Source organism: Mustela putorius, unplaced genomic scaffold (assembly GCF_011764305.1).
Source record: "Mustela putorius furo isolate JIRA1106 unplaced genomic scaffold, ASM1176430v1.1 tig00000228_pilon_pilon_pilon, whole genome shotgun sequence".
NCBI lineage: Eukaryota > Metazoa > Chordata > Mammalia > Carnivora > Mustelidae > Mustela > Mustela putorius.
Genome location: NW_025421322.1, coordinates 37,239,904 through 37,265,781, shown reverse-complemented (window position 1 = coordinate 37,265,781; position 25,878 = coordinate 37,239,904). Strand labels below are relative to the sequence as shown.

General features: G+C 56.3%; 1 protein-coding gene across 2 annotated transcripts in view; it reads left to right on the top strand.

Annotated features, from left to right (window-relative positions):
• COL22A1 (collagen type XXII alpha 1 chain) overlaps nt 1-25,878 on the top strand; it is a 236,379-nt gene that overhangs the window by 47,509 nt on the left and 162,992 nt on the right. For both annotated transcript variants that reach the window (XM_045078159.1, XM_004743602.3), the window contains exons 5-11: nt 5,753-5,864; nt 9,885-10,008; nt 14,195-14,470; nt 19,298-19,378; nt 20,504-20,620; nt 22,677-22,721; nt 24,885-24,947. In XM_045078159.1, the coding sequence (XP_044934094.1) occupies nt 5,753-5,864; nt 9,885-10,008; nt 14,195-14,470; nt 19,298-19,378; nt 20,504-20,620; nt 22,677-22,721; nt 24,885-24,947 (818 nt within the window). The remainder of the gene's footprint in view (nt 1-5,752; nt 5,865-9,884; nt 10,009-14,194; nt 14,471-19,297; nt 19,379-20,503; nt 20,621-22,676; nt 22,722-24,884; nt 24,948-25,878) is intronic.

The following is a 25,878-nucleotide window of genomic DNA, read 5'->3' as shown; positions in this document are numbered from 1 at the left end:
GCACGGGGCCCGTGGGCTCTCATTCAACCTGTATGAGGGAGGGGACAGGCACCAGTTTGTATTTTATACTTCGGGAAACAGAGGCACAGGCACATTGTACAATAACTTGCCTGAGTTTCTGGCACGGTCGGGACTCATGGGCAAACCATCAGGGGGAGGGAAGGAAGGATTCCAATGCAGCTGGGTAATCAGAACGGCTTTCATACTCAGAAAAATGGGGTTCCTGAAAGCCTCACCCCCAGGCCTTCTTCCCAATGACTTCGGGAGATTTTAGGGCTTCTCTGGCCAGAACCGCCAGGAAGGGAAAAGAGCACGTGGTTTGGAGGCACAGGTCTTAGCCCGGTGCTGCTGCTCCTGGCCTCCCGATGCCGCTTGATGCTTGGGTTCTCCGCCTGTGTAACTGTGCATCCTGAGCCCTGTTTCTGGGCATCCCTCTCGTGCTTGTGACTCAGTGTCCCAGGACTTTCAGTGGCAGCAGGTGTTGTACAGTCTCCCAGGAGGTGAGCACCCTGGCGCTTAGGAACAGGTGAGACTCGGGGCTGCTCCGATACGTGGCCGCAGACATTCTAGACTTCTCTCTCCTCCTACCTGGGCTCCGGCGTCCAGATACTCGCTGGGACGTGCCTGTGGCACCTCTCAAGTGGACTGTGGCCCGAGGGCCCCCTCCCCTCTCCCCGCCCCATCCTGTCTCCGCAAGGCCCAGCCTCCCTGTCCTCCGTGTCCTGCCTCCCTGCTGCCAGAATGACCTTCAAAATAGAAACAGGATTGTGTCTCTCTTGCTCCGAAGCCCTTCTGTGGTTCTACTGCCTGCAGAAGGACACTCAGACTTCGCTGTGTGGCCAGCAGAACCCAGCCACGTGTGCCCCTGCCCACCCCGCTTCCAGCCAGTGTGCCCCGGAACGTGGCTTCTGACATCCCGGAGTAGCCACGATTCTCAGAAGGAACCTAGCTGGCCCGAGCCTCGTGACCTGTGCACATCCAGCTACCTTGGATGCCCTTTCTTCCCCCTCTGTCTGCCCACCTTTTATTTGTTCTTCATCTCCGGACCAGGGCGTGCCTCCTCCAGGGGGCCTCCCCGATAGTTCCTCAGCTGGACATGTCTGCCTTCCCCAGACATTAAACTTCTGGGGGCTGGGATTCTGTCTGTCTGTCGTTGGGCTCCGAGAAGCCAACAGGGCGTCCTGCCTTCTCTCCTTCCCTCTTCCTACACACTGTGCCACAAACAAGAGCAGCCGAAAGCCGCTGGCTTCTTTGGGGTTGGGACCATGAGTTAGATCAAACTGCCCGCCGTGCAATGAGGCAAACAGTCCCCAGCTAAGCTGTGTGTGCCTTGGCCAGAGGCCCTAAGGACCGGGGAGAAGCATCGAGTCTGGAAGGCCCAGCACAGCTCTGTCCAGGCGCCCTCGAAGGCGGGGCAGAGCGCCCCAAGGGCACGGGCACGGGGCAGGGGCACCCACTGGACTCAGGGTCATGGTCAACAGTGTCCCTGAAGCCGCCTGTTCCGGCTGACTCCGTGATTCTGGGGAGCTGCGGCCTCGCAGTTCCCGCCTCGAACAATTGCTTCTCGATCCCACGGTGCCTCGCATGGAGCCTCTTTACCTCGGGAACCTCGGGAACACGGTCCGTCGCCCTTCCCAGACTTTCACGCACTGCGAGCACTGCATCTTTTCTCTCTGTGCCCTTTGCTGCCACCTAGTTAGTTGCTTGTTGTTCGAAGTTTCGTCTGGTTTTTGAGTCTTTGTTTTTTGTCATTGTTTTCATTCCTTGAAACCCGTAAAAGTAGAACCAGGAAGTAGAGCCCGTGTTTGCTCTTTTAAAACTGAAGGGGCTCTCCCATGTACAACTGCGTCAGGAAAACCGAGCTCAGGGTAGCAGTGTCTGGTGACAGGGGACAGAGCCGGGAAGTAGAGGAGTGGCCCCTTTTGCTGTTTGCACAGCTCCCTAGTCACGGCTCCCTTGTCACGTGTCATCGGGCACGTGACCACTGGATTGTGAACTAACTTGCTTTCTGGGTGAGATTTGCTGCTCTGTGGGAACTTCCGTGCGAGGCCGTGGACAGGCCTGTCCCATGTGGTGGCTACTCCCCCTCCCCTGCCCAGTACAAAGGAGCCGGGAGCCATGAGGAGCGTGCTCGGTGCACCTGTGTCATGGACCCCCAATCTAAGGACCCAGATGGGGCCAGGGGTGCTGATGGAGATGGTCCTCCCTCCCTTAACTTACCTGGGGGCAGCTTCTCTTGCACAACAACCTGCCCCTCTCCAGCCTCCCCCCTCCCTAAAAGGAACCGTCCCAGGCAGGCAGGACAGTCAGAGGGTGTCACAAATGGGAGAGCCCGCAGGGACCCCCAGTGCCCGGCTGCTGGAGATGCCGGCACAGACCCCCGCTCCCTGCAGCCCTGCGTGCTCGGATGGGCAGCCCTCCGTGCTCAGATGGGTCCAGTCCTCAAGGAGGCAGCCTGCGAGTTGGGCCCTCAGCCCCGCCTTTGGTGGAGGGACGTGCTGTGTGCGGTGCCAGTCCTGGATCAGCATTTGGATCTGGGCCAGTCTCCAAACCCTACTCTGCCTGGTACTGAATCTGAGCCCAAACAGGTTGGACACACTTTACCATTTGGTGTCTGTTCCATGGACTCTCCAGAGCCTTCTCAGCCCCCACTCCCCACTGCCCCCCCTCCCTGCCGGGAGCTTCCCAGCGCTGCCAGGTCATGTCCAGGGACAGGGCCCCAGTGCGAGTGGCAGCCCTGTCACGTGAGGCCTGGTCGGTTCTGCCAGCTGCCCCGAGCAGGGCCTGCCGGGCTCTCTGAGCTGCAGGGGCGCCTGACGCTTTCTGTCCCCGGCAATGCTCAGACCACAGACCCAGGCCCTGCTCAAGGGAGCTGTGGCCGGACCAACGGAAGTGCAGAGGGGACGCTGAAAAGAGAGGGCTTCTCTCCTTGTTCCACAGCAGGTGTCTCCGTGTGTCTGGTGCCACCGACCTGCCACAGCGGGGGGATGGGGGCTCCCCAGGACCCCTCCCTGCACGGGGAGGTGGCTGCTTCTCGCCACATGCCTGGGCCTCTATTACCAGGTGCAGTGGTGGGGCTCTTGGGGGAGTGGCGGGGCTATGGCCAAGGTATGGGCCTCCCATGGTGGGCTTTCATAGAGGCTGCGGGTCCCCAACAAGGGGTGGCAGTGGGGACGGTGCAGCTGCCCGGGGCCTGTGTCCCCGCACGTGCTCTGTCGGCTTACCTCACTGACCTGTCCCGACAGCACTGCGGGGGAATGATTCCCTCCACCATTCCAGTTAAGGAAACAGACTCCAGAAATCAGGCAGCTGCTTCCAAGTCACTCTGGGTCTTCATCCCTTTGGCCAGTGTGGACTGAGAAGCTCATAAGCAACCAGAATCATCCCTTACAGTTCTGGGGGCTGGGAAGTCCATGTCCTCAGATGGTGGGAGGGCGAGGGAGGTCTTGAGGTCCCTTTTGTAAGAGCCATGGTACCATCCTTGGGGGCCCTAGTCTCAGACTTACGTGGGACTTGGCTGGGAGCATTTGGCCTTCTCGGTGCTGGGCGCTCTGTCTCTTACACAGTCTTTCTAGGGTAAAGTCACGGGCCAGCCTGGAGTTGGCTAGAAGTCCAGCCGTGTGAGTCTGTGCAAGGGTCCGGGCCCGGTCTGAGGACAGTGAGTGGGCTGGTGTGCTCCGCTCCCTGAGCATGTCAGCCAAGGGACGTGGCCCTGCTCTGCCTGTGCCCCGCTGAGGCCTGCTGGGCCCTCCATGGCCCATGCCGCATGGCTGAGTTCAGGTGGGGGTGTGGGGTCCCTGTCCTTGGGCAAAGGAGCAGCTGGATCGTTGGCTCCACTGCATGTGAAAAAGCACGGGTTGAAGGTGGCGGTTTTCCTCCACGTGGGAGCTTCCAGATTCATGTTTTCTACTTAAGGACTAAATATCATTCAACATTATATCATGAATTTCATTAATGAGCCAGGGTGTGAACTGCTATTTAAAATGACATAAGGATAAGTCTTAGTCATTTTCCAGAATGACATGATCTCAGCACGGTGAGTGGCGGGGAGCTTCAGAAAGTCACCAGGGCGGCAGCTTGGCACACCCTCGCCGTGCGTGCGACCTTCCTGGACCATCGCAAGCTCTCGGCGTGGCTTCTGTTCCTGTGCAGTCCTGGGCCTGCCGCACTGTGCCTCGCTGCCTACAGTTGTCACCTTATCTTGCGGCTGTATGTTTGCCTACTTTTGGTCCCCTATGGGATCACCAGTTCCCCAGAACCAGGACTTTGTCTCTCCTCTTGCTGTAAGTGCTGTGCTCCCACATGGCTGGCTCAGAACAGTCTCTTAAAACCACGCATTGAATGAATAAAGGGCATCTGGACAGAACTTAGTGGTAGAAGAGGCTGTAATCATTCTAATGGAAAAATAACTGAAATGAAAACTATTCTGTGGGTTCCTGTATTTCAGAAGTTATAGGAAGAGCTCTGGATCCTATCACTGGAGCTTTACCACAATCCTACAGTGATATCTACTCAAACAGCCCCCTTTACACAGATGAAGAGACTGGTGCTCAGAGACGTTAGGCAACCTGCCTAAGGTCACACAGCAAGGAGCTTGTGGTCAGGACCGTAGCCTAGACCCGTCCAGTCCTACCACTGAAACTCTCGGTCCGTGCTAACCCTTTTCTGTCCCGCTGTTTCTTATACTGGGCTGGGGGCAGCAGAGAGGTGCTCAAAAATGTGTTGAATGAACAAATGATCTTTTAAAGCAAAATTTAGGGGGGACGTCTTCATCATGGCAACACGAGCCCTGCAGGCTAAGCTCCTGTCCGGATGGCAGTGACTTCAAAGGTTAGAGATCCCAAGAATCTTCCTGAAGTCTCATGGGTCAGGCATTGTGTCAACCCCAGAGATGCAGAGCGGAGTGAGCTCCCGTGCTTGTCCTTGGGTGCCGTCCCTCTGACCTGCATGAGCTCTCTCCTCGCCCGAGGGACACGGTGTAGGCCAGTGCGTCAAACTCTCAGCCCCGGGTTGAGCGCTGTGCTTGGGTTCCTCTGAGAACTGAGGGTCTTGGCCTGCGGGACTCAAGTCCAGATGGTTTTGCTGGCCTGTGGGTCAGGATGTGCTGGCTGGGGTTGGGAGCGGGAGTGACAAAGGACCAGCCGGATCACGGCCCTCCCCTTACGGTCAAGTGGTCAGTGCCCAGGCTCCCGTGGGTGACGGAGCCGGCCCAGTGTCACACACGCACGAGCCTGAGCTGACCCCTCCTTGCCCGACCAGTACCCCGAGCACAAAGGTCCTGACTTTCCCATCACAGACGTTACCAGTACCCACAAGGTCCTCTCCTGGAGCCCAAACACACCAGAGCCGAGGACCGGCCAATGAATGCGACATCATTCGGGTTTTTTCTTTCTTTGAAAAAATGAAACTTAAAAGCTGCCAAGCTGTAATCCAAGCAAAATTTACATGAATTGCAGGACTGTGGCAGAGCCAGTCAAGTGTTCCCATGGGGGCTTCGAGAACAGCCACGTGGCCAGGACAGCCTTCCCTTTCTTTGGAAACCCCAGGTCCGCATTTCCCCTGCACTTTGCCTAGAAATGGAAATGGAAATGGAGGCTGTGCCTGTGCTTACTTTGTTGTTAATGTTTCCTGCCCAGATCGCCTCCGGCAGTTCCTCCACTTACCTCCACACCCACTGTCCCGGCCTCTGCAGAGGCGTGCTCCCTGTGTCCCCCGTGCTCCTGCCACTGACCCCAGCTCTTCTGTTTGACAGGTTTCGACCTGATGGGTTTGTTCAGTGTGAAGGAGATCCTGGGGAGCAGAGAGAATGGAATGCAGAGCTCCTATGTCCGGATGGGATCCTTCCCTGTGGTGCAGAGGACAGAGTGAGTGCTCCCTCCTCCTCCCAGACCTGCCATGGACGCCTGGCAAAGGGCGGGAGGGAGGCCAGGCCGCCACGGTTGCACACAGAGCCCTGAGTGGGGCTCTAACCTGCTCAGTGCCAGGTGAAGTCACCCTGAGACGCAGTTCCCAGCAGCCCTGGGAACCAACCCCTTGTCTCAGCAGACCTGCCACCTTGTCTGTATTGGTTCTCTGGCCCTTGGGCACTCCCCTCTCTGTAGGGTTCTGGCACTAATCATTCACGCATGCGTGTGGCTTTCTATCCCTTCATTTAAGAGCTCACAGTTACGGTTGTAGATACACAGCGCCTACTCTGGCCGAACCCCTGTATTACACACAGACATAGCTCCCCAAAACTCCCTGAGTCGGTTTGGCCAGGGGCGCCGCTGCGTAGGTGTTGATTGGGTGCCTGGCCTTGCACAACTTACTGGATGTCTCTGTGCCTCAGTTGTACCTTATTTTCCACCAAAGACGAATGTTTCTGCCTTGTACTGTTGTTGAGAGGATTAAAATAGAGATTGGTCCAGGGTCTGACACCTGCTTGGTCTCCAGTCAAGGCTGGTGATGGTACCCAAATCAGTGTTCCATTCTGCTTACCCCGGGCACAGAAGTGCTGGTTCTTCATAAATCCTTCTCCACCTTAAATTTCCTGAATCGTTTCCAAGTGCTCTTGTACTAACGGCTTCAAGTTCGTCCCCTGGCTCCTTGTTTGGCTCTTCTGTCTCTGTTCCGGGAGCTTCTGGGCATGTGCTTCCTACCACAGGGCCTTTGTTCATGTTGTTCCCTCTACCCAAGACACCGGCTTGTCCTTCAAAGAACAGCTCAACCATTATGTTTTCAAGGATGCCTCTTCTGACCTCCAAAACTAACTTGGGCCTCCCCCTATCTTGTCTCCTTATAACCTATATTCCTGCATAAAACAAAGTGGTGAAGTTGCTCATTAGTCAGTTGTGTAGTCCTCTAGGCTGTCTTCTCTGCTTAGCAAGCAGCTTTAGGAGGGCCTCAGTCTGGTCTCTGCATCAAAATGAGCTCTGCCCAGAGGAGGGGTTATTCAGTGTCTGTGGAATGGATGGATGAGTGCATCAGTCAGCTCCTAGTCCGTGAAGATGCTCCGTCAGGTATGAACCCGGCAAAGATCGGCTGGGAGCACCGGGGCATGGGTTGTACGTTTTCTAACTCAACAAGCATTTTCTGAGAACTAAACACACCCTGGGCCTATGTCGGACCCGAACATCCTCCCCGGCTCTCAGCACCTACATCCCTTGAGAGTGACTACAAAGAAGAGGAGTTTGGAGAAGTCACCTTCGCTCAGAGCCTGGCTTTCTCTCCTGCAGAGACCAGAATCCCCGTCCGCTGACCCTTACGCGAGCCGACTTTGCAGACATCTTTCCAGTGTGGCTCTCTCTACTCTACAGACGCAGGGAGGGCGCTGTTCTCCATCATCGGGCCCCATGCTCATTTCGGGGGTACACAAGGGAGAGCAGAGTCTAGCTTCCCGTTCCCACTTTGTGCCCTTTTCTTCTTTGGCTAACTGCATCCTACTCCCCATCCATATAGCACAGACACGACAGCAGGGAGCTTCATCTGGAAGAGAAAAGGCAGTCCAGCAAGATCGAGAGAAGGAAGGAAGCACGGCTGGCACAGATGTGGTGGGAAGGTCCGACGGAGACCCAGGGTGGGCCCAGACGGCTGCGGAGGCTGCTCCCAGCGGGGCTTCTGGAGCCGTGGACCTGGGCTCGGGGCACGCGGAGTCCTTCTGAGAAGGGATTTTTATATGGTTCCAAATTTTTTTTTCTCAAAGATTTTATTTATTTATTTGACAGACAGAGATCACAAGTAGGCAGAGAGGCAGGCAGAGAGAGAGAGAGGAGGAAGCAGGCTCCCTGCTGAGCAGAGAGCCTGATGCGGGACTCGATCCCAGGACCCTGAGATCATGACCTGAGCCGAAGGCAGCGGCTCAACCCACTGAGCCACCCAGGCGCCCCCAAATTGGTTTTAATGGCAAAACACTGGGAGCAAAATCAATCCCAGAGGTTTCAAGAAAGAATGGTCTCCTCATAGTTTCTCATGCTTTAAAGTGCAGGTGCAGACGTGCAGACGCGTGGAGTTTGGATGCACAGGTTAGCTTGGTTCCTAACGGGAAGGGGGTCACTTTCAGCATTGACTTTTTTTTCTCACGTGTGTGTCGTCTGTCTACTGGGCATTTTACATGCCTGGCCTAATTTATTTCTCACTACAGTGAAGCGAGGTGAACAAGGTCATCATTTATCTGGTGTGACGCGTGAGACTCGGAATGGGACTATCATGTGTCCGCCCACACACGCCCTCGTAGGAGGCAGAGGTTGGCCCCAAACCCAGGTCCTCCGGCCCCACACCCTTGGTGCTTCCCACTGTGGTCTTGTTACCTGCTGCTTTATTTCTGGAAAGGATTCGATTGGGCCACTTTGGTTTCCTTTAGATGTTCTCTGATAATGATGATCCCCCTCCCCGCCGATGATAATAAGCTTTTTCTTAAGCTATGTATGCGTATGCTTGTGCTTGTAGATACACCCTCAGGAGAAGTCTTAGTCTCTGTCCCTTTATTGAAATATATAGAGAGAACTAGAGATGCAGGTGTGTAGATCGATGCTGCAGAGACCTAACTACATATGTGAATCCAGCTGGGTTTATCTGGGTGTATACATGTCGGACATGCACACATATAGATGTTATTTCAGAGGTATATGAAAAAAGTGCTTTTGAACAAAAACAGTCTCTGGTTTGACTCTCTGATGAAAGAAGAAAAAGGAAAGGAAATGCCACATCTACCGTGGCTGCAAAGTGTGTGTCTGTGCGGACAGGCGGGGAAGGCCGCGTCCGTCCCGTGGGGGCGGTGACTGAGGGTGTCCCCTCAGTCCTGCGGGCAGGGACAGGGCTGAGGGATGGGCGCTGCTCCTGGCACCTGCACGTGAGCTGGCTGATATCCCAGCTTCGAGAAGGACTTGGAACAACGCGGTCCGCTCCCAGCTTGGACCTGTGAACCGAGAATCATAAAAGGAGGGCCAGGCTTAGCTCACAGGCTCGACAGCCAAACCAAGGGTCCCAGAGGGTGTGCGGGTCCGGAACCAGGAGCCCAGACGCCCCCTCACTTCCCTTCCCAGCTTTCTGGCCAGACAGCTTCCACCCCCTCCAATGCAGAGGTCTGTACCGTGTCTTCTTCAGGCAGGTCCCTGCCCCCAGAGCAGGACGTGGTCCCACTGTGGCCAGGTGCCTTGGGGTGAGGGTGCGGCCAGCCGGTGGTAAAGAGCTCTGGGGACAGGGCCTCCTCTCTGTGCGGGTCTCTGTCCAGACCCTTAGCAACCAGCTTGTGTCCTGTTAACCCACAGAGCCTGGCTGCCCTCGGCTACACCATGAGAATCAGAACACCTTTTCTGTGACTCCTGGGAGGAACAGCGTTCATTCTGAGCATGGAGGGGAAAGGCAGGCACAGGACGGTCTGGGCAGAGCTGCAGGGGGCTGAACTCCGCTGCATGAGGGACTGGCCCCCTACACTGGGAGGAGGGCAAGGCTCTGCTCTGTGAAGACAGGAGGGTGTCCCGGAGGGCAGGGCAGGGCAGGGCAGGGGATCAAGCAGGATGAGACGGAGCCGTTGGGCCCCCGGAGAAGGAGCCAGCAGGGAGAGGTGAGGACAGGTGCCCTCAGCTGCATTTGGCCTGGGAAGGGGGGCGAAGGGCAGCGACTCGACATCTGCCATCAATTTTGTCAGAGGGACATATGTGCCCCGGGGGAGTGGACTTGAAGCCTGAGGCAGGGGGACAATGAAGCGGCCACAGGAGGGTCTGCAGATGGTCCTGTTGAGGCCCTGATCGAAGGAGGAGGCAGTAAAGGCAGGAGAGAAGGTGGATTTGAGAGACGCTCAGGAGGTAAAACTGGCAGGACTTAGTGACCCACGGCGCACTGGGCTTTCCTTGCAGTCCCCATTCTCCTTGCTCAGTCCCGTGTCCTCCGTCTCTGTCCCCCTCCAGGGATGTGTTCCCGCAGGGTTTGCCCGATGAGTATGCCTTCGTCACCACCTTCCGCTTCCGGAAAACGTCTCGGAAAGAAGACTGGTATATCTGGCAGGTCATCGACCAGTACGGGATCCCGCAGGTAGGGGCAGCGCTGGGTCTTGGAGGCCAGAAGCTTTCTGTGCCCTTCTTGTGAGGCCGGCGGCACCTGTCCTGTTTTCTCCAGGGCCCTCTGTCTGGGGCCAGGAGATCAGCAGTCTGGGGGTGAAGCCCCAGGGACGCTGCGGGCAATGTGGCTTCTTCCCCCGAGGACAGTCTGGTGCCTGGTGTTCTGCTGGGTCAGGGACCAACTTCCTTCTACCCCAGGGATGCTTGGCCTTTCCAAGAGGGGCGGCCAGCTCCATTGTCCAGTGGCCTCTACTCTGGTGGCATCTTGAGGGGCAGAAGAAACTTGCTCAGGGTCGGCCAGACCAGGGCTCCATTGTGTGCCTGCCCCTTTCTTGGTGCATCCCCAAGAACTGCGGGCTTAGCCTCCTGGGTCCTGACGGTCCCGGCTGTCCCATGGAAACAGAAGGGCTGCCGTGGATGGCCGGGGACAGTGGAGTGAACCGTGTCTTGAGTGCATCTGGAAAATGCCTCCTACGTGACACGGTTGTGTTGCACATGATGTCCTTTGTTCATAGTCTGGGAAGCTCTGACCTGTCTGCGGCCCCTCAGGTGTGTCCCTACAAGGGGAGAGCAGCCCCTCAGCGGCCCGCAGCCCAGGGGATAAAGCGGGTCTCGGATCAGAGCCAGCAGCCACACATGTTGGTCTGAGTCGCAGGCGACCCTGCTTTCTGCGTCCTGCCAATCCCCAGCCCCTGGTTCTCAGGGTTTGGGGACCCCTCCTGTCTTTGTCATCACCCATCTCACCTTTGGAAGACGTGGCTCACCTTCAGCTGAGGGATACGGACTCCGTTCGCTGGAGGCCAAAATGAGAACGTGTTCGAGCGATTGGGCCGCAGCAACCACACACATGGGCAGTGGCCAGGGGACGGCGCCCTCTGTGCAGTGAGCCGTGCGCCCCCGTGAGAGCTGGACTTGGGTGCTGCACTGGCTCGTCCCCACAGCCCTGCTCTCCTCCGGAGGGGTGAGGAGTGGTCCTGAGGACCTCACACATCCGAGCGCATCGGTCCCCTTCCTAACCTGTTGGCTTCTTGCAAGGCGGGGGGATTGGTGGAGGCTGAGTACATGATGTGAGGCCTCTGCCCGCACGCTCACAAATGAGAAGGAAAAGAGGGATTTGAACATGGGGGTCCGACTCCGAATCTGTGCATTGACCACCATGCTCAGCTGCCTCCCATCCCCCACCGTTAGTCCCGTTGAATGATTTTTCCATAGCGCCCCTGGTCCGACTGAGACGCGGTCTGGCTACCGAGTGCCCTGATTTCCTGAGTGTGGGTGGCTGTGTGGGACGGACGAGGCTCCTCTCAAGGGCTGTTTTCCTGGAGGGAACACAAGCCGTCCACCTCCTTCCGCAGGCACGCGGGTCTGGCTTCTCTAGTTTCTCGGGGGCTGGGCGATGGGACTGGGCGCCTGCCACGCATTCTTGTGGGTGAGCCCTCACCCCCTCGTCTGGGTTCTCTCCCCTCATGGCATTTGCAGAGCTGTAGGATCTGCCGTCTGCCGGGTCTGCGTCTTCCCCTCCTCCTGGGAACGGGCCGTGGGCCCGGACGCGACAGAACCAGGCAGAGGCGCGCCCCCTCTCCGGGGTGGGGGTGGCCTGAGGCTCATGTTCAAAGAGGCTCCTGGCCATTGGTGGAACGCTCTTCCTTGGCCTTTGATGGTGGCCACTTCCATGCCCCGGGGGAGACACAGGCCAGACACAGGGAAAAACGGAGAAAGGCCTGCGGAAGGGACGTGGGCTCTCAGCAGCCCCATGCGGGCCGTCAGACCTACTGACCTTGATCTTAACAGTCATCATGATAGTATTTACAGCCACACTCGAAAGCTGGCCTTCTCCCCAGTAGCATGAAGGGTCAGGAAAGAGGCAGGGTTGGCTGGAACAGAGGGTGTGGGGGCTGCTCCTGGGGGAGGGGGCTCGAGAGGTGGTGGGCCTTCTGCTGGAGACCAGGCTCTGGGAGACGGGCTGGCCCAGAAACAGGTGGACGAGTTCAGAGACTATCGTCACAATCGAAGCAAGAGATGGTGCTGACCCAGACCGGCAGTAACAGCAAGCTGGGCAGAAATGATGAAATCCTGGACGTCTCTGAAACTAGAAGCAGCAGGACTTGCTGATGGAGCTGAGCCAGGAGGCGCCTTCCTGTGGTCCCCAGCCTGCTCCGGCACACACAGGATGCAGGCCTGCCGGGCGCTGTCCCCGGCTTTGCATCCTGCTGGAAGAAGTGTATGTCTGAATGGAAAGCCGTGTCCTCACGGAGCTCCCTCAGTGGTTCAGGGACACGGGGCTCAAACAGGAAAAGTGGTTTCTAGAAACAGAAGACCGTGTTTAATAACAGAAGTATGAGGGTGAGTTAGAAGCGTACTAGATAACTGGCCAGGGTTCACAGCTTTCTGTACTTGCCCACACCAGGCATACCCCAGCAGGCAGTGCACGTGAAAACAAATCCTGCTCCGGCTGTACTGAGGTCATGGGGTCGGGGGGGGGGGGCAGAAAGAGAAATCAGAACGCCTGGGCAGTGTCGTAAGCCCTGCGACTGAATCTCGGCGGTGTGTGGGCGCCTTCCTTGATCCGAGGGCTCTCATCCATTCACTCATTCATTCATTCAGTGCCTTATTGGGGGTCGGCACCATGAGCTGGGTGAGGTCCTCGCCCCAGAAGAGAGGGAACGAGCGGGATGAATTCCCCACTTACGAGGATGCGGCAGGGCAGGCAAAACAGGTGAAGGGAAGAAATGATCCAGGACCGGGCGCCAGGTAGAAGTACATGAAAGGAGCGTGGGGACGTGAGAGCAAGCGAGCAGCTGGGCTCCAGGCGTGTGTGTGCCAGAGAAGCCTTGCCCCACGGGGAGGACTTTGAATTTATTTGCTTAGTTTGTTATAGCTGATGCTTGGAGCAGCACCAGAATCTAATAAAGACCGCGTCGGTGTTGTACGTACATGCTAACTGACTTAATCCCCGTAATGACTCTGTGCCACAGGTGCTGTCATTACTGCCCTTTTATAAAGAACAAAAGAGTCCAGAGAGGTTAAACAACTTGCCCAAGGACACACAGCTCAAAAGTGGCTTGCCAGTTTGGGTGTAGACACACAGCAGACAGCCCCAGTTTTTGAAGAATGTTGGCTAGGATTAAGGTTGCTGATGCGGTTAAGAGTCAGGGGTAAAGAACCCAGCAAAGGATATCGAGGTATCTTGGGATAAGCGACGGCAAGAAGCTGCTACCACCAGAGGCCTGGGTGGCAGGGACAGGGGTGGTCAGTGGTTACTGGAGACCATGGGTCTGGAGCCATGGAGGACAGAGAGTCCCCAAAGGGCTAGGGTGTGTGGAGGGACACAACCACCGGGAGCCACAGGGAAGCAGAGAGGGGCAAAGAGAATCAGCCCTCGGACCCTGTCTTCCTGCCTATGGTCTCCATCGTGGACTTGCCAGGGGCCACGCAGATGAGACACCGAAGGGCACAGGAGGCCAGGCAGAGCCCTTGAAGTTCAGACTCTGGGGGTGGGGAGCTGGGCAGGGCACAGAAGGTATTTGGTGAGTACTGAGTAAGGGTGAGAAAGGAGCACATGGTTGGGAAAGTGTCCACACATTCTTTCATTCAAAGAAAGACAAAAGTAAAACTTTCTTCCAGAATGGCCCAGGCACTTGGCAAAGGGCAGGGGGTCCTCCAGGGAACAAGACCCATGAACCCTTGCCACCAACAAGCCTCAAGGTCATCCTCGTGGTGGGAGAGAGTGTGGGCTGTGACGGGGTCGCAGTCTGGTCCCTGGCGTCTGGCCAGACGTGGCCCGTTTTGGCAGCCTGGGGTTTTCAATGACCCGGAGACCAGTTAGGATTTCTCACTGGGCTGGAGACTCAAGCCGTTCTGTACCGTTTGTCGTGCAGACTCGCAGACGTGCCCCTACTGCATCGTCCCGCAGGCATGGGTTGTGTGTGACCCTGCATGTGTCTGAGCCCAACCATCCCATTTGGTTCAGGTGCTTGGAACAGCCTGCGGGCTCGGGGTTGTTAGCACCAAGGCTGAGGAGGGAACTAAGGCTTTATCCAAGGCCGACAAGTGGCGAGGGTCGCGGCTCGATGGGACCCGTGATTCCACGACCCCCTCCCCTCTCGCACTCTTCTGCCTTGGTCTCATGCAGCTCAGGGAGTCTGTGGCGCTCTGCTCCCCAGGTCTCCATCCGGCTGGACGGCGAGAACAAGGCCGTCGAGTATGACGCGGTGGGTGCTGTGACAGATGCCGTCAGGGTGGTCTTCCGAGGCCCCCGGGTCAGCGACCTCTTCGACCGGGACTGGCACAAGATTGCCCTGAGCATCCAGGCCCAGAACGTCTCCCTGTACGTGGACTGTGTGCTGGTGCAGACGCTGCCCATCGAGGAGAGGGAGAACATCGACATCCAGGGGAAGACGGTGATCGGCAAACGCCTGTATGACAGCGTGCCCATCGATGTGAGTACCGGGGGGCTGGCCACAGCCAAGGTCCTGGGGTCACTGGGAGGAAGCCTCGGGAGTCAAGAGTCCGCAACTCCCCCTCACGGGTCAGTACCACTTATCAAGACCTCGCCTTGAACTGCCTTAGGGAGGGGAACCCTGATTCAGAAAACATATTAGAAGCCAGAGTCACCCTCCCTCATCCACGCAACTGGCCATCTATCGCATACATTGAGCACCTACTGTATGCCAGGGACTGTGCTCAACAATGGGGACATAGGTTCCTATATGTATTTGCAGGTAGAGAGGTATTTAAATTCTGCACATTTAAATAGAAGCATTTTTTTTCTTTTTTCTCTGATTGTAGAAAATTTGGCAAATATAGAAATTATAAGCAAAATAAATTTTAAGAATTATCCTGAGTGCGCTGTCTAGACATAACAGCCCATGATAACTCAGTGCTGCCCTGGTGGCCCTTCTCTTGTCACACTGCCCAGCTCCTCCTTCCTGCTCTTCCGTTCTTCTTGCGTCCACGTGACGCCCATGCACTGGAGGCCGCCTTCCCTGCCGGGACCGGACGGTCCTGCTTCCCCAGAAATAACCGGAGCATGATTCGGGATAGCTCTTCCCCAAACCATTTCTTATCATTTCCTGTGCTCATGCAAGTCCGCTATCGAATACAGGGTGGCTGGATGCCTGCTCAGTTTCGCAGTTTCTGTAAATGATATGCGATATTCTAAATCTTGCTTTTTGATTTTTTGCTCAAGATTCTCCATCAAAGCTTGTTATACCTTCTTCTAGCTGCCTCATCATATTATTACGCATTCTGTTTCTTGGTCCTCCGGTTAGTGGGCACGTAGATGGGTTCTGATGTTTCCCCGTCATTGTCAGCGCGCCTGGGTCTTGAACACGCTGGCATGGCTCCAAGGTGGTTTTCCTCACAAGGACCGTGGACCACACCTGCCTGCTGGGCTTGAGGTGTGGGCCAGCTGAGACAGTTTCCCTGGGCCCCACGGCCTCGTGTTCAATGATTACATCATGGTGTAAACAATTGTTGACTTTCCCACATACTTCAGATTTCTCAGCAAAATGACGGAATGTTTCTATGCCTCTGGCAATGTACAAAAGCTCTATTTTCTTAAACCCTCCCCAATGTATTGATATATTTTCTTTTTAAATATTCCTTTCTTTTTGGTTTTGTTTTACCAATCAGACGGCAAATGGCCGATGGTATTTTATTGCCGTTTCCACCTGCAGTTCCCTGCTTCTACTGTGAACAGCAGTCCTGTGTGTTGATCGACCGTTTGACTTCCCCTTCACTGACTGCCAGCCCACAGCATTTGCCTGTGATTAGGGTTAATTTGTGGATTTTTCCCCTAATGATTTCAATATTTTATACATATATGTATATATATGCATATAAACATATATTCTGAATAATGATTGCCAATTTAGTGTATGTTGTAAATATTGTTTCCTAATCTGTCAAGCACAAACCATAAGCTTAAAAAAAAATGAGTAAGTATGAATACCTGAAAATTCAAGAAATGGTGATACGGAAAAAAAACCCCAAAAACACCATGAACTAAGTTCTGAAGTCTTCTGTAACTTGCGCTGTTAGCTGAGGGATAGTTCCTAAACATTGCCGGCACCTGCAGAAGCCTCACACGGAAGGCCAGGAAGGGGTGACTGAGGGGTTAGGCAGGGGCGATGGGGCCCAGAGAGGAAGCCACACCCACGAGCTGTGCCCATGTGCGCCCCCCTCCAGCCCACGCGAGTGGCCCCGTGGTGGTCACGGTCATGGTCACGGTCACACACGGATGTGGATGTGTCCTCTGGTTCTGCCTGCTTGCTTGCGTAACATCTGCAATGGAAACCAGGCTGTGCTTCCGTGTGTCACTGCTAAGAAGGTGACGTCAGACATAGGACCACATCAAACAAAGGAAATTGTTAAATCAAGTAAAGCCATAAAAACCACTACTCAGATTGCTGCTAATTCTAGCGAATTGAGCATCACCCTGTGCCTGGGAATGTCTTCGGTGCCCCCAGGCCATTTCCGATCCAGTCTGTCCCGTGATCTCAGGAAGCAGACACGATGGACACCCTCAGTTCACAGACAGACAGCAGGACACTCCCTGAGACATTCAGTGGTTCTTCTAGGGTTGGAACTGAACGTGGCAGGGTTGGGATTTCTGCTCAAACAGCCCATCCTCAGCACCCATGTGCAGACCAGGCCTTGACTCAGAGAACAGTCAGGGGCTACTGAAGACAGAGCTGAGCCACGTTGGTGACACAGAGGACGGTGATGACGGTTGCCATTAGCCTGTGCGCTCCTGTCACCAGCACAGCCCCTCTGCCTCCCCTGAGAGCCAGAGAGGGGCTTTCCTCCCCTCTGAGCTGGGGAGACTCCAGCTCAGAGACAGTAACTCGTCTGCTTCAGCCCCATCTCCTTGCCCTCCTGGAGCCGGTGGTGGTGGGGGGTGGGGGGCAGAGGCCAAGGTCCAGGCCTTTCTGTGCACGGGGGTGGCCTGTGGGAACAGTTGGGACAGGGCAGGGGGGCTCAGGGCTGCACCTGAGATGCTCTCTGGGGCTGCAGGGAGCAGACGGATGGGAAGGTGACGAGGGGTAGGCCGTTACGGAGCCACGAGAGGTCCAGGGGCTGGGGGCCTCCTCAGGGACAATGAGGTTCCTGGTGCCTCCTCTTGGTGGGGGGGTGTCTGTAAGAGAAACGGCCGGGCAAGCCAATGGGCACATGGTGTGTGCATACACCCAGGGACAGAGTCAGGGTGCTACTGAGTTGGGGGAGAACTAAGGATTGGAGCGGGATGGGAAGGGGTGATTCTGTCGCCAGAGAAGGGTCACTGAGCTGCATCTGGTGGACCCTGGAGGGAAGCCGGGCCGGGGAAAACCACCCAGGGTCAGGGAAGACCACCCAGGTCTCGGGGGTGTAGACCTGAGCAGAGGTCTCCAGGTGGAGTGGGAGCCAGGGGGACGTCCGCAGGTGTGCTCCCTGGCTCGGTGGAGGGAGAAGAGAGGCAGGAACTGCTGGCAGGAACAGGAGGGTTTCAGGCGGTTGGAAAGGGGCCCCTCTGGCTCCCAGACCCGCTCACCCAACCTGGGAGCACCTGTGCTGGGCTCTGGGTGTCTGTGCTCTCTCCCTGGCCCTGCTCCTCTGCCTCTTTTTTTTTTCCCATCCCTGTCCCTGCAGCCTTGCCAGACGGGCCAGCTGGAGTGTGTGTGCTCGCTAATGCAGAAAGCAGGACCCTCTCTTTCAAATGGGCCTTGTTCGAGGCATGATGGGGCATTTTGTCATTCTCTCCTCCGTCTGTGGGCTGGCGTCTTACAGGAAATAGAACAGACAGATGAATGGAATGGTGAAGTGTTTGTAGCAAGCCAAGTCAGGGAGGTGGGGAGTCATGCCTCCCAGGGTATATCAAAACAGCCAGGAGTATGAGGTCAAGCAGCTGACCACCTGCCCGGCCAGCTTGCTTGGCTACTCCAAGTGCAGCACAGGTCAGCCCAAGAAGGGCAGGGGAGGTAGAAGACCATGGGCACTTAGCATCAGTGTTTAGTAAAACAAGCATCCCTCCTTCCACTGGTGCAGCTCAAGTTCCCTTAAAAAAATGTTTGTGCCCTCACACATGCCTCCATCCAACACTTATTTCTGTGCTCTGGGCTTTCGCTGTGTGCCAGAAATGGTGTTGGGGCTCCGGTGATGTTGGGGCTCTTGTGGCAGACAAGAGGCAAGGGATCCCTGCCTGCAGAGTTCACGTGCTGGTAGGGAAGCAGATTTTAAAAGTAAACTAAGAAACAGGAATGCTTCGTGGTCTGCACGTCACCGACATGCAGGGTCACGAGGAGTGACCAGCGGTGGGGCCGGCACTCACGTGGTGGTTACAGGGCTGGGTGGTGAGAGCAGCCAGGACCATTTTGGGGAGTGACTCAGAGCTTGCTGGTTTTTCGGGGACTTTCCTGGAGGAGAAACCACACATGTATAGGCAGGGCTGTGGGACTCTCCTCTTTGAGGAGGCTTGGGCTTTATCTGCAAACTGTGTGTGTGTGTGCATGTGCATATGCGTGTGTGCGTGTGTATGTTGTGTGGGCGTGTGTGCATGTGTGTGTTGTGTGGGCGCGTGTCCGTGCAGATGCGTGGACGTGTGTGAATGTGTGTAGTGTATGGATTGTGTGTGTGTGGATGTGCATACACGTGCGTGTGTGAGTGTATCGTGAGGGTTTGTGCACAGATGTGGTGTACATGCATGTGTGTATCGTGTGGGTCTGTGTATAGGTGTGTGTGTGCCTGTGCATGAGTGTGCATTGTGTGAGGAAATGTGTGTACATGTGCGTGTGTGCATACACAAGTGAGTGTCGGACACCAAAGCCCTTTTAAGTTACACTAAGGGCCTGTGGCGTTCAAGCAGGTAATAGAGACACATTTTTACATTACAGAGTTGGCATAAGCAGCCACGTGGAGAAGTCTAGAGGGTTGAAAGTGGGGTCCTTTTTGGAGGCTTTTGGGGCCTGACATGAGAGCATTCAGGAAGGGGCTCCAAGTAAATACAGTGGCAGTGCCCGGTGGGGGGCGGTGCTCGGTGGACCCCGGGGGACTCCAGCACCAGCTCTGTCCTTGCCAGCTCATCTGTAGGCTCCAGCCTCCTTGCTCTTGGGCTGTCTCTTCTAGAAGGGGATGTGTAAGCAGGTGACATGTAGGCTCCCCCGAAGCTCAGTCTCGTGAGGGACCCCGAGGAGAAAGTGGGGCCCGATTCCTGCACAGGCCTGCTGGAGGCATGGGGGCTTCGGGCTGCCGAATCCCCCAGACTCACTCTGTCCTTGTGTCCCTTGCAGTTTGACCTGCAGCGGATCGTGATTTACTGTGACTCCCGACACGCGGAACTGGAGACTTGCTGCGATATCCCCTTGGGCCCGGTGAGCAAACTCCTGCGTGCAGAGGTGGGCAGGGAACGGGTCCTTGGCCTCCAGAGCGATGGAGCTCTCCAGGGCCTGTGAATGGGCATTCAGGGGTCGGGGGTGCCCACCCTCAGGATGTGGTCTTAGAGGAGCCCAGTGACCATCTAGGGCTAGGGCTTCATTTCCTGGGCCCCCAGGTGTAGGTTGGAGGTCATGCATGTCTCCCTAGGGGGTTGCCGTGTTCCTGACCTTAGTCGACGCCGCCAGGCTGCAGGCCGAGCAGGGGTACCAGGGAGGGGAGGGGAGGCCGAGCTGGAGGCATGGCCCTGGGAGGGACAGACCATGCAGGCCATGTTTGGTGGAGGGGAGGCGCCGGTGCCCCCGGGCTGGTTGAGAGGGGAGGGAGAGGCTTGCAGCCAGGACTGGAAAGTATGAGAAAAATGAGAGCTTTTCCCCCCACCCCGTGCAGGTCAGCCTCTCCCTGGGACCTCTCTGAACTCGCCCCCTTGCAAGGCTCTCCCTCCCCAACTTCTTTAACAAACCCCAGTCCTAGGGCTGCTTGGAAGACGGCCTTAGTGACAGAGCTGTCTTCCCACGCTGGAGGGCTGACGTCCACATACGGTGCTCAGGGACCCTGTGCCCAAGACACGGTGGTGGGAGCCCCTCGGGCTGGGGGCTTGGAGTCAGATGGGCCTGACTGTGGACTCGGGAAGGAGAGGAGGTCAGGTGAGGGCCTGGAGAACAGAGGGACTGGAGGCAGGAGCAGGGAAGTGGGGATAGGAAAATGCGTCGTTACCAAACACCTGTTGGGTGTGAGACAGTGAGCTGTCCCATCGAATCCTCCTCACTACATCACCATGGACACACTCTTGTCCCCATTCTGTGGATCGTAACAGTGAGGCTCAGAGGGATTCATAGTTTCTGCACCTGCTGAGAGGCCGGCAATGTGGCTGAGAGCAGGTGTTGGCCCAGGCCCTTGTGACTCCACGTCCCAGGAGCCCAGGACCTGCCCTTGGGCATGACCCGACCTCCCCTCCGCTCAAGCTCTGGCTTCTTGGGTTCCTGGTCCCCTTGCCAGCCGGGGAGCGGCGCTGGGTAGAAAACCAGGCTCTGCCCTTCTGACTCACTGCGATTTCCTTCCAGTGCCGGGTGACCGTGCTGACGGAGCCTTCACTCCCGCCCCCGCAGCCTCCCACGTCTGGCAGTGAACAAATTGGGTTTTTGAAGACCATCAACTGCTCCTGCCCGGCTGGAGAAAAGGTACCCTCTGTAGCCGACCCTCAGCCCCCAGCCCAGAGCGCCCGAGCAGAGCAGGGCAGAGTGGTCAGCAGGTGCGTCCGTGGAGGAGGGAATTTCCCATCATGCACCAGGATGGCCAGGGCAGGATGGCCCCAGGCCCTGGGGGACTCACAGGTCAGGGAGCCTGTCTCATTCCCTGGACCTCTTGTTTCTTGATGTTCCAGCTCTGAGGAGGGGAGCCCTCAGGCCCATTAATGTCTTCCTGGAGTGAATGTATCCCCGCGGTTTTTCTGACCTCTCTGCTCAGGTGCGAGTCCTCAGAGCAGATCTGGTTTATGAGCAGGACTCCGAATAGGTGACCTTAAGTGCAGTTGTGTGTACCTAGTGTCTAATGTACAGACCAGTGTTTCTATGAACACCTCCGGCACCGCCCACCAGCTGCATTTAATGTCCTGTGCAGTGCCCGAGGCCTTCATTGATTCTGCTTTCCTGTAGACCGGTGGCTGTTTTGATAAGAAAAAAAAAAAAAAAAAAAGAAGAAGAAGAAGTCTTCTACTGTTTGAGCAGAACAATTTAACAAACATACAAGGATGCTAAAAGACAGAGCTGTGCTGGGGAAGGACCCTGGGGGTGTTCGGAGGTTCTGCTGGCCCCCAGAGCCCGTGGCCTTGCCCTGCAGCCTGCTGTATGTGCCCTCCCTGCTGAGGGCCAGCATGTAGGAGGTGCTCAGTGACTCTGCAGGGGGCTGGGCCGACAGGAGGAAATGTGAAATCCCAGTGGAGTTCACGGGACGGACACACTTCCACAGCCCATGTCCTGCAGGCTCCCCCTCCCCCGCTCCCCGCCTTGGTCACCTTCAACCTCCCTCCTTCCTCTCTGCCAGAAGAGCCAGATCTGGGCACAGGGAGCACCTGGAAATTCTCACGCAGATGAAGCTGTCAGATGCTGGCCCAACCTGCTGAAAGGACCCAGCTCAGCTTTGCTGTGAACAGAGTTTCTTTCTGGGCAGGGAGTAAAGGGGAGGCCCTTTGGCCTGGCACCCACAGGTTAGAATGGGAGACGTCAGGCAGGGAACCCGGGTGAGCACCAGGGTTGGACCTCTGGCCCTCTCCTGCCCCTGGGTTTCTATTAAGAACCCCAAAGGAGAAGGCTAATATGTTATGAGGTTTGGGGGACTGGCTGCTGTGCAGGCACACTGTGCTGGCGGAGGAGGTCAGAAGCAGTCTTGCCCCATCCAGGCTTTTCTATCAGCCAGGCTATGCCCTGGGTATGTCCAGCCAAGACTCCCGTGGCCTCTGGCAGGGGGCAAGGGACCCTGGGAGGGAACTCTGGGCTCAAGGAGGTCTCCACCTCCTGCTCCCACGAACCTTCCCATTCAAACACCGCCTGGCACCCCCCTCCCACCCCCACCCCCAACACCCCACCCGTTGTGTCATGGAGGGTCTCCAGTTGTCTTTCTAGCACCAGCTCTGTCCACGTTGCTCCCCCAATTTCTAGGACACCAAGAGCTGCTGGCTGTCTTTGGGCATTTGTGTCTGCGGCATCTGCCTGGACCCCTCCTTTATCTGCTTCTGCCTCCTCTTCTCTCAAGATGTCCCCAGGGAGCGCTTTCCGGAGCACCGAGTTGTCTGTGTGATTTCCCTCCCCCCTTCCTCCAGCCCTCATTCCCGGGCAGCCGCGCACCTGCCTTTCCCAAGACCCCATGACCCGTTCCTCTCCCCGTAACAATGATCACGTGGGACTAACAATGTCTACCTATTTTTACGTCCATAAGGCGAGCTCCAGAAAACACAGAACTATTTCAGCCACTGATTGTGTGTAGCCTGACATTGTTCAGCAGCGGCTGAACGGACTGGTACGGGAGTCAGGGCGTGAAGGGGGATGGGCGGGTGGTGGCGGCCAGCTGGCAGGGACGGACAAAGCCTCACGCCCTCTCTCGCGGGCAGGACAAGGGCTTGCTCTTCAAGACCACCAGTCGCCTTGCAAATCCTCAGCCTGTGGAGGGATAACCGACCACTGAAGGCAGAGGTGGGGAGAATTAGAGTCTTACTTCTTGTTTCTTTTGTTGTTCTTTTAGGGTGAAAAGGGCTCTCATGGCCCCTTGGGACTCCCCGGCCCAAAGGTCAGTACAGGCGCGGCTCAGGGGTGCTTTGGGGCGCAGGTTCTTGCTATGCTCTCCACGTGGAGACGAAGCATCGTGTTAGATGACCGTCCTATGGTGTATGTTTTGAGCCAGTGGCATGAGGTCAGAACCCGTGTTTCTGAGTTTGAAAACTTGAGCTAGATGGGGTTGGGTGTGGAAGTCCTGGCTTCCATCCCCTTCGCTCCAACGGGCTTAAGCTCTCCGTGGTCAGCTAATCCTGTGTCAATCCCTTTAGGCCTCTATATTCCAGAAACGTTGGGGCTTGGGCTTATAAGAGTCTCTCTGTGTAGATTGCATGTAATGTTTCTTTAAGTTGCGTGAAATTCTTTTTCGCATAAATTTTCTGAACTCCCTCGTTGCTCAAAGCCAGGTGCCTCCTCAAGGGGCCCCCGTCCTGCATCATGCAGCCGCCTCTCTGTCTGCTTCCTCCCCCGGCTGTCAGCATTCACAGAGCTGGACAGGGCTGTCCTCTCACATGCTTACTTTGGTCTCAGAAGGCTGAGACCCAGACAGATGCGTATCACCTGGGATCACGCAGGCGCGTGGAAGAGGCATGATCCAGGAGCTGTTACCTGGTCTGGTGTTTGAAAGAGGGGCTGAGCGTGGTGGTGGAAACACCCTGAAATCCCTTCTCTCTCTCTCTCTCTCCTTTCTCCCTGCTGCACCCACTGTGCTGGGTCGGGGAGTCTGGACACACACACACACCCCTGATGGGCTCCTCTCCCCTGGTGCCAAAGGAGAGCAGCTCAGGGCCATCCAAGGTGCCAGGTGGTCCTTGCAAGGAGGAGCACGGGGCTTTATGCTTCACTGAGCACCCCTGGGCTGTAACCGCAGCTTCTCTGCTGTCAGAGGGAAGAAAGAGCAAAGGCGCCCGGGGGGTTGTGGAAGTGTAAGAATGTTTGTCGGAGGCAGTGGTTGGTTAAGGAAGGACCATACCGTGTTGTGGCTGGACAGGTCCAGGGTTGGGGCAACCTTCTCAGGGAGGACAAGGCAGGGGAGGGAATGCTACGGAGGGACTCAGACTGAGCCACCTGGAGACCGGCCTGGCTTCCTCAGAGATGACTTGCAATCCTGGTCCCTTTGTCCCCACAGGTCAGATTGTCCCAGTCTGAGGTTAAGGCTCTAGGGAAACAGATGTGGCTCCCAGTGGCCCCATTTACCCAGATATAGATCAGGTCGGGTCAACAGTCATGGTCTGGTGACTTCAGGCTCCAGGACCCATTCTGGTACAGGGACATTCTAGTGAAAGAGAGAGCCCTGTTCCCAGGGCTTGCATCCCGGTGGCAAGAGAAGAGCGACAGAGAAGACTGGGATCCCTTATGGGCACAGTCAGGGTGGAGAGGTCCAGCAGGGTACATGGGAGCTGCTTGGGCTAAAGAAGGCAGGGGAAGCACATGACAGGCCAAGGCGGGGGGCACCCAAAGCCAACAAGCTGTTTGTTCAGAGGGCGTATAGGTAGGAGAAGACCCAGATGAAATTGCAGATCAGGGGACGAGAGAAACAGACAAAATCAGTGGCTCCCAGGGTCGGCACCCAAGCCAGTCTTGGATTGGCTCATGGCACAGTAGGAGGCTTCTCCAGTCCCACACTCGGCCTTTGGCGAATTTTCTTCCCTCGCAAATACTATTTTCTCCTCTGCCTTTGCCCCGGCTTCATGGACAGTTGGGAGGGCCCAGGGCTTACAAATGACATCATCAGGGGACTCTGGCTGACCTCTGGCAGCTTTCAAAGTACTTTAGTGCTTTCAGTCTTCTGTGTGCTGGTGAAAGCAGGCCCATTTCACAGAGGAAGAGCCCAAGGCCTAGAGAGTAATGGCGCTCTCACGGTAAGCAGCAGAGCGGGGCTTTGAACCCTGGGGCGTCTCCCTCCCCATCTGGGCCGGCGCCATTCCTAGGGACAAACACACGATGCATTCCCCCACTCACTTTCTCAGGATGTACTTAGTTGTGGGAATAAGAGGTTGGGGAAATGATTCAGATCCTTCCTCCTCCAGGGCTGGGAAGCACAGCCTCCTTCCAAGGTTGGCAGGGACAAAATCAGCCATTGCTAGGGCATCGAGGGCCAAGTGGGGAGTGGGCAGCCTGAGCAGGGAAGTCATCAGGGGACCTGACCCAGTGCTGCCCTCTGGTTTGCACCCTGCAGGGAGACATGGGAGCCGCTGGGCTGGTTGGAGCTCCTGGACCCAAGGGAGAAAAAGGTGACATGGTGAGTATGGGGCCGGTGTGGGGCATGCCTGGCTTCCCCCAAGCGTGTGTGTCAGCTCAAATGCATGGAGCCCGGCACTGAGCCACACCCCAACCTCGGAATGGAGTCCAGGCTCCTCCCCATGGGCACGGGAGGCCCACCAGAGGTGGCCCCAGCTGCAGCTCTAGCCCTGTCCTGCACTCCCCAACACGCACCCCTGGATTCTGGGCATCCCGATTGGCAGCTCGGAATCTCCAAACTGGCCACTTCTCACAGGCCACTGCCATGCTCTTTGCCTCACCAGGAAGAATTACACTGTCTTTCCACAGCTTATTCCCCCCTTCCCTCCCCTTTCTGGCGGCTCCTATCTGCTCACATTGAGACAGAACCCTTGTGCTTCTCCAGAGTATCCCTGTGACCCCAGGAAAAGCAGTGGGGAACAGGGTCTCCTGTGATGGGCACAGGGACTGGCGAAGAAAACAAAACGTGCAACGTAGCCGTCACAGTGAGAGTCAAAGAACGAAGGGAAATCATTCTTAAGGGGGGGGGGTGGTTTTATAACAGCATGTCAGCAAATACAGAATATCAGTAAAGAGAAGTTTCTAAATAAAAAGACCCAAATGAAAATTCTAGAGCTTAAAATTATAAGTGAAAGAAAACAGGGGATTGAGGGGAGGCTCAGCAATAGGTAGGAAGCAGCCTGCTGAGAGCAAGAGTGCTCTCACCTGCAGACCAATGCTGACTCTGTGATCCGAAGACCAGACAGGAGGAGTAAGGCAAGAAAATGAGCAGAGCCTTGGAGTGCACCAGAATGCACCAGAATGCACCAGAATGCACCTCATGGGGACCCCAGGAGGAGAGAGGAAAGGGTCAGAAAGCATATTCCAAGAAATAATGGTGAAAGCACAAATCCCAAATTTGGTAAAAAGCAGTAATCTACACCCTCAAGAAG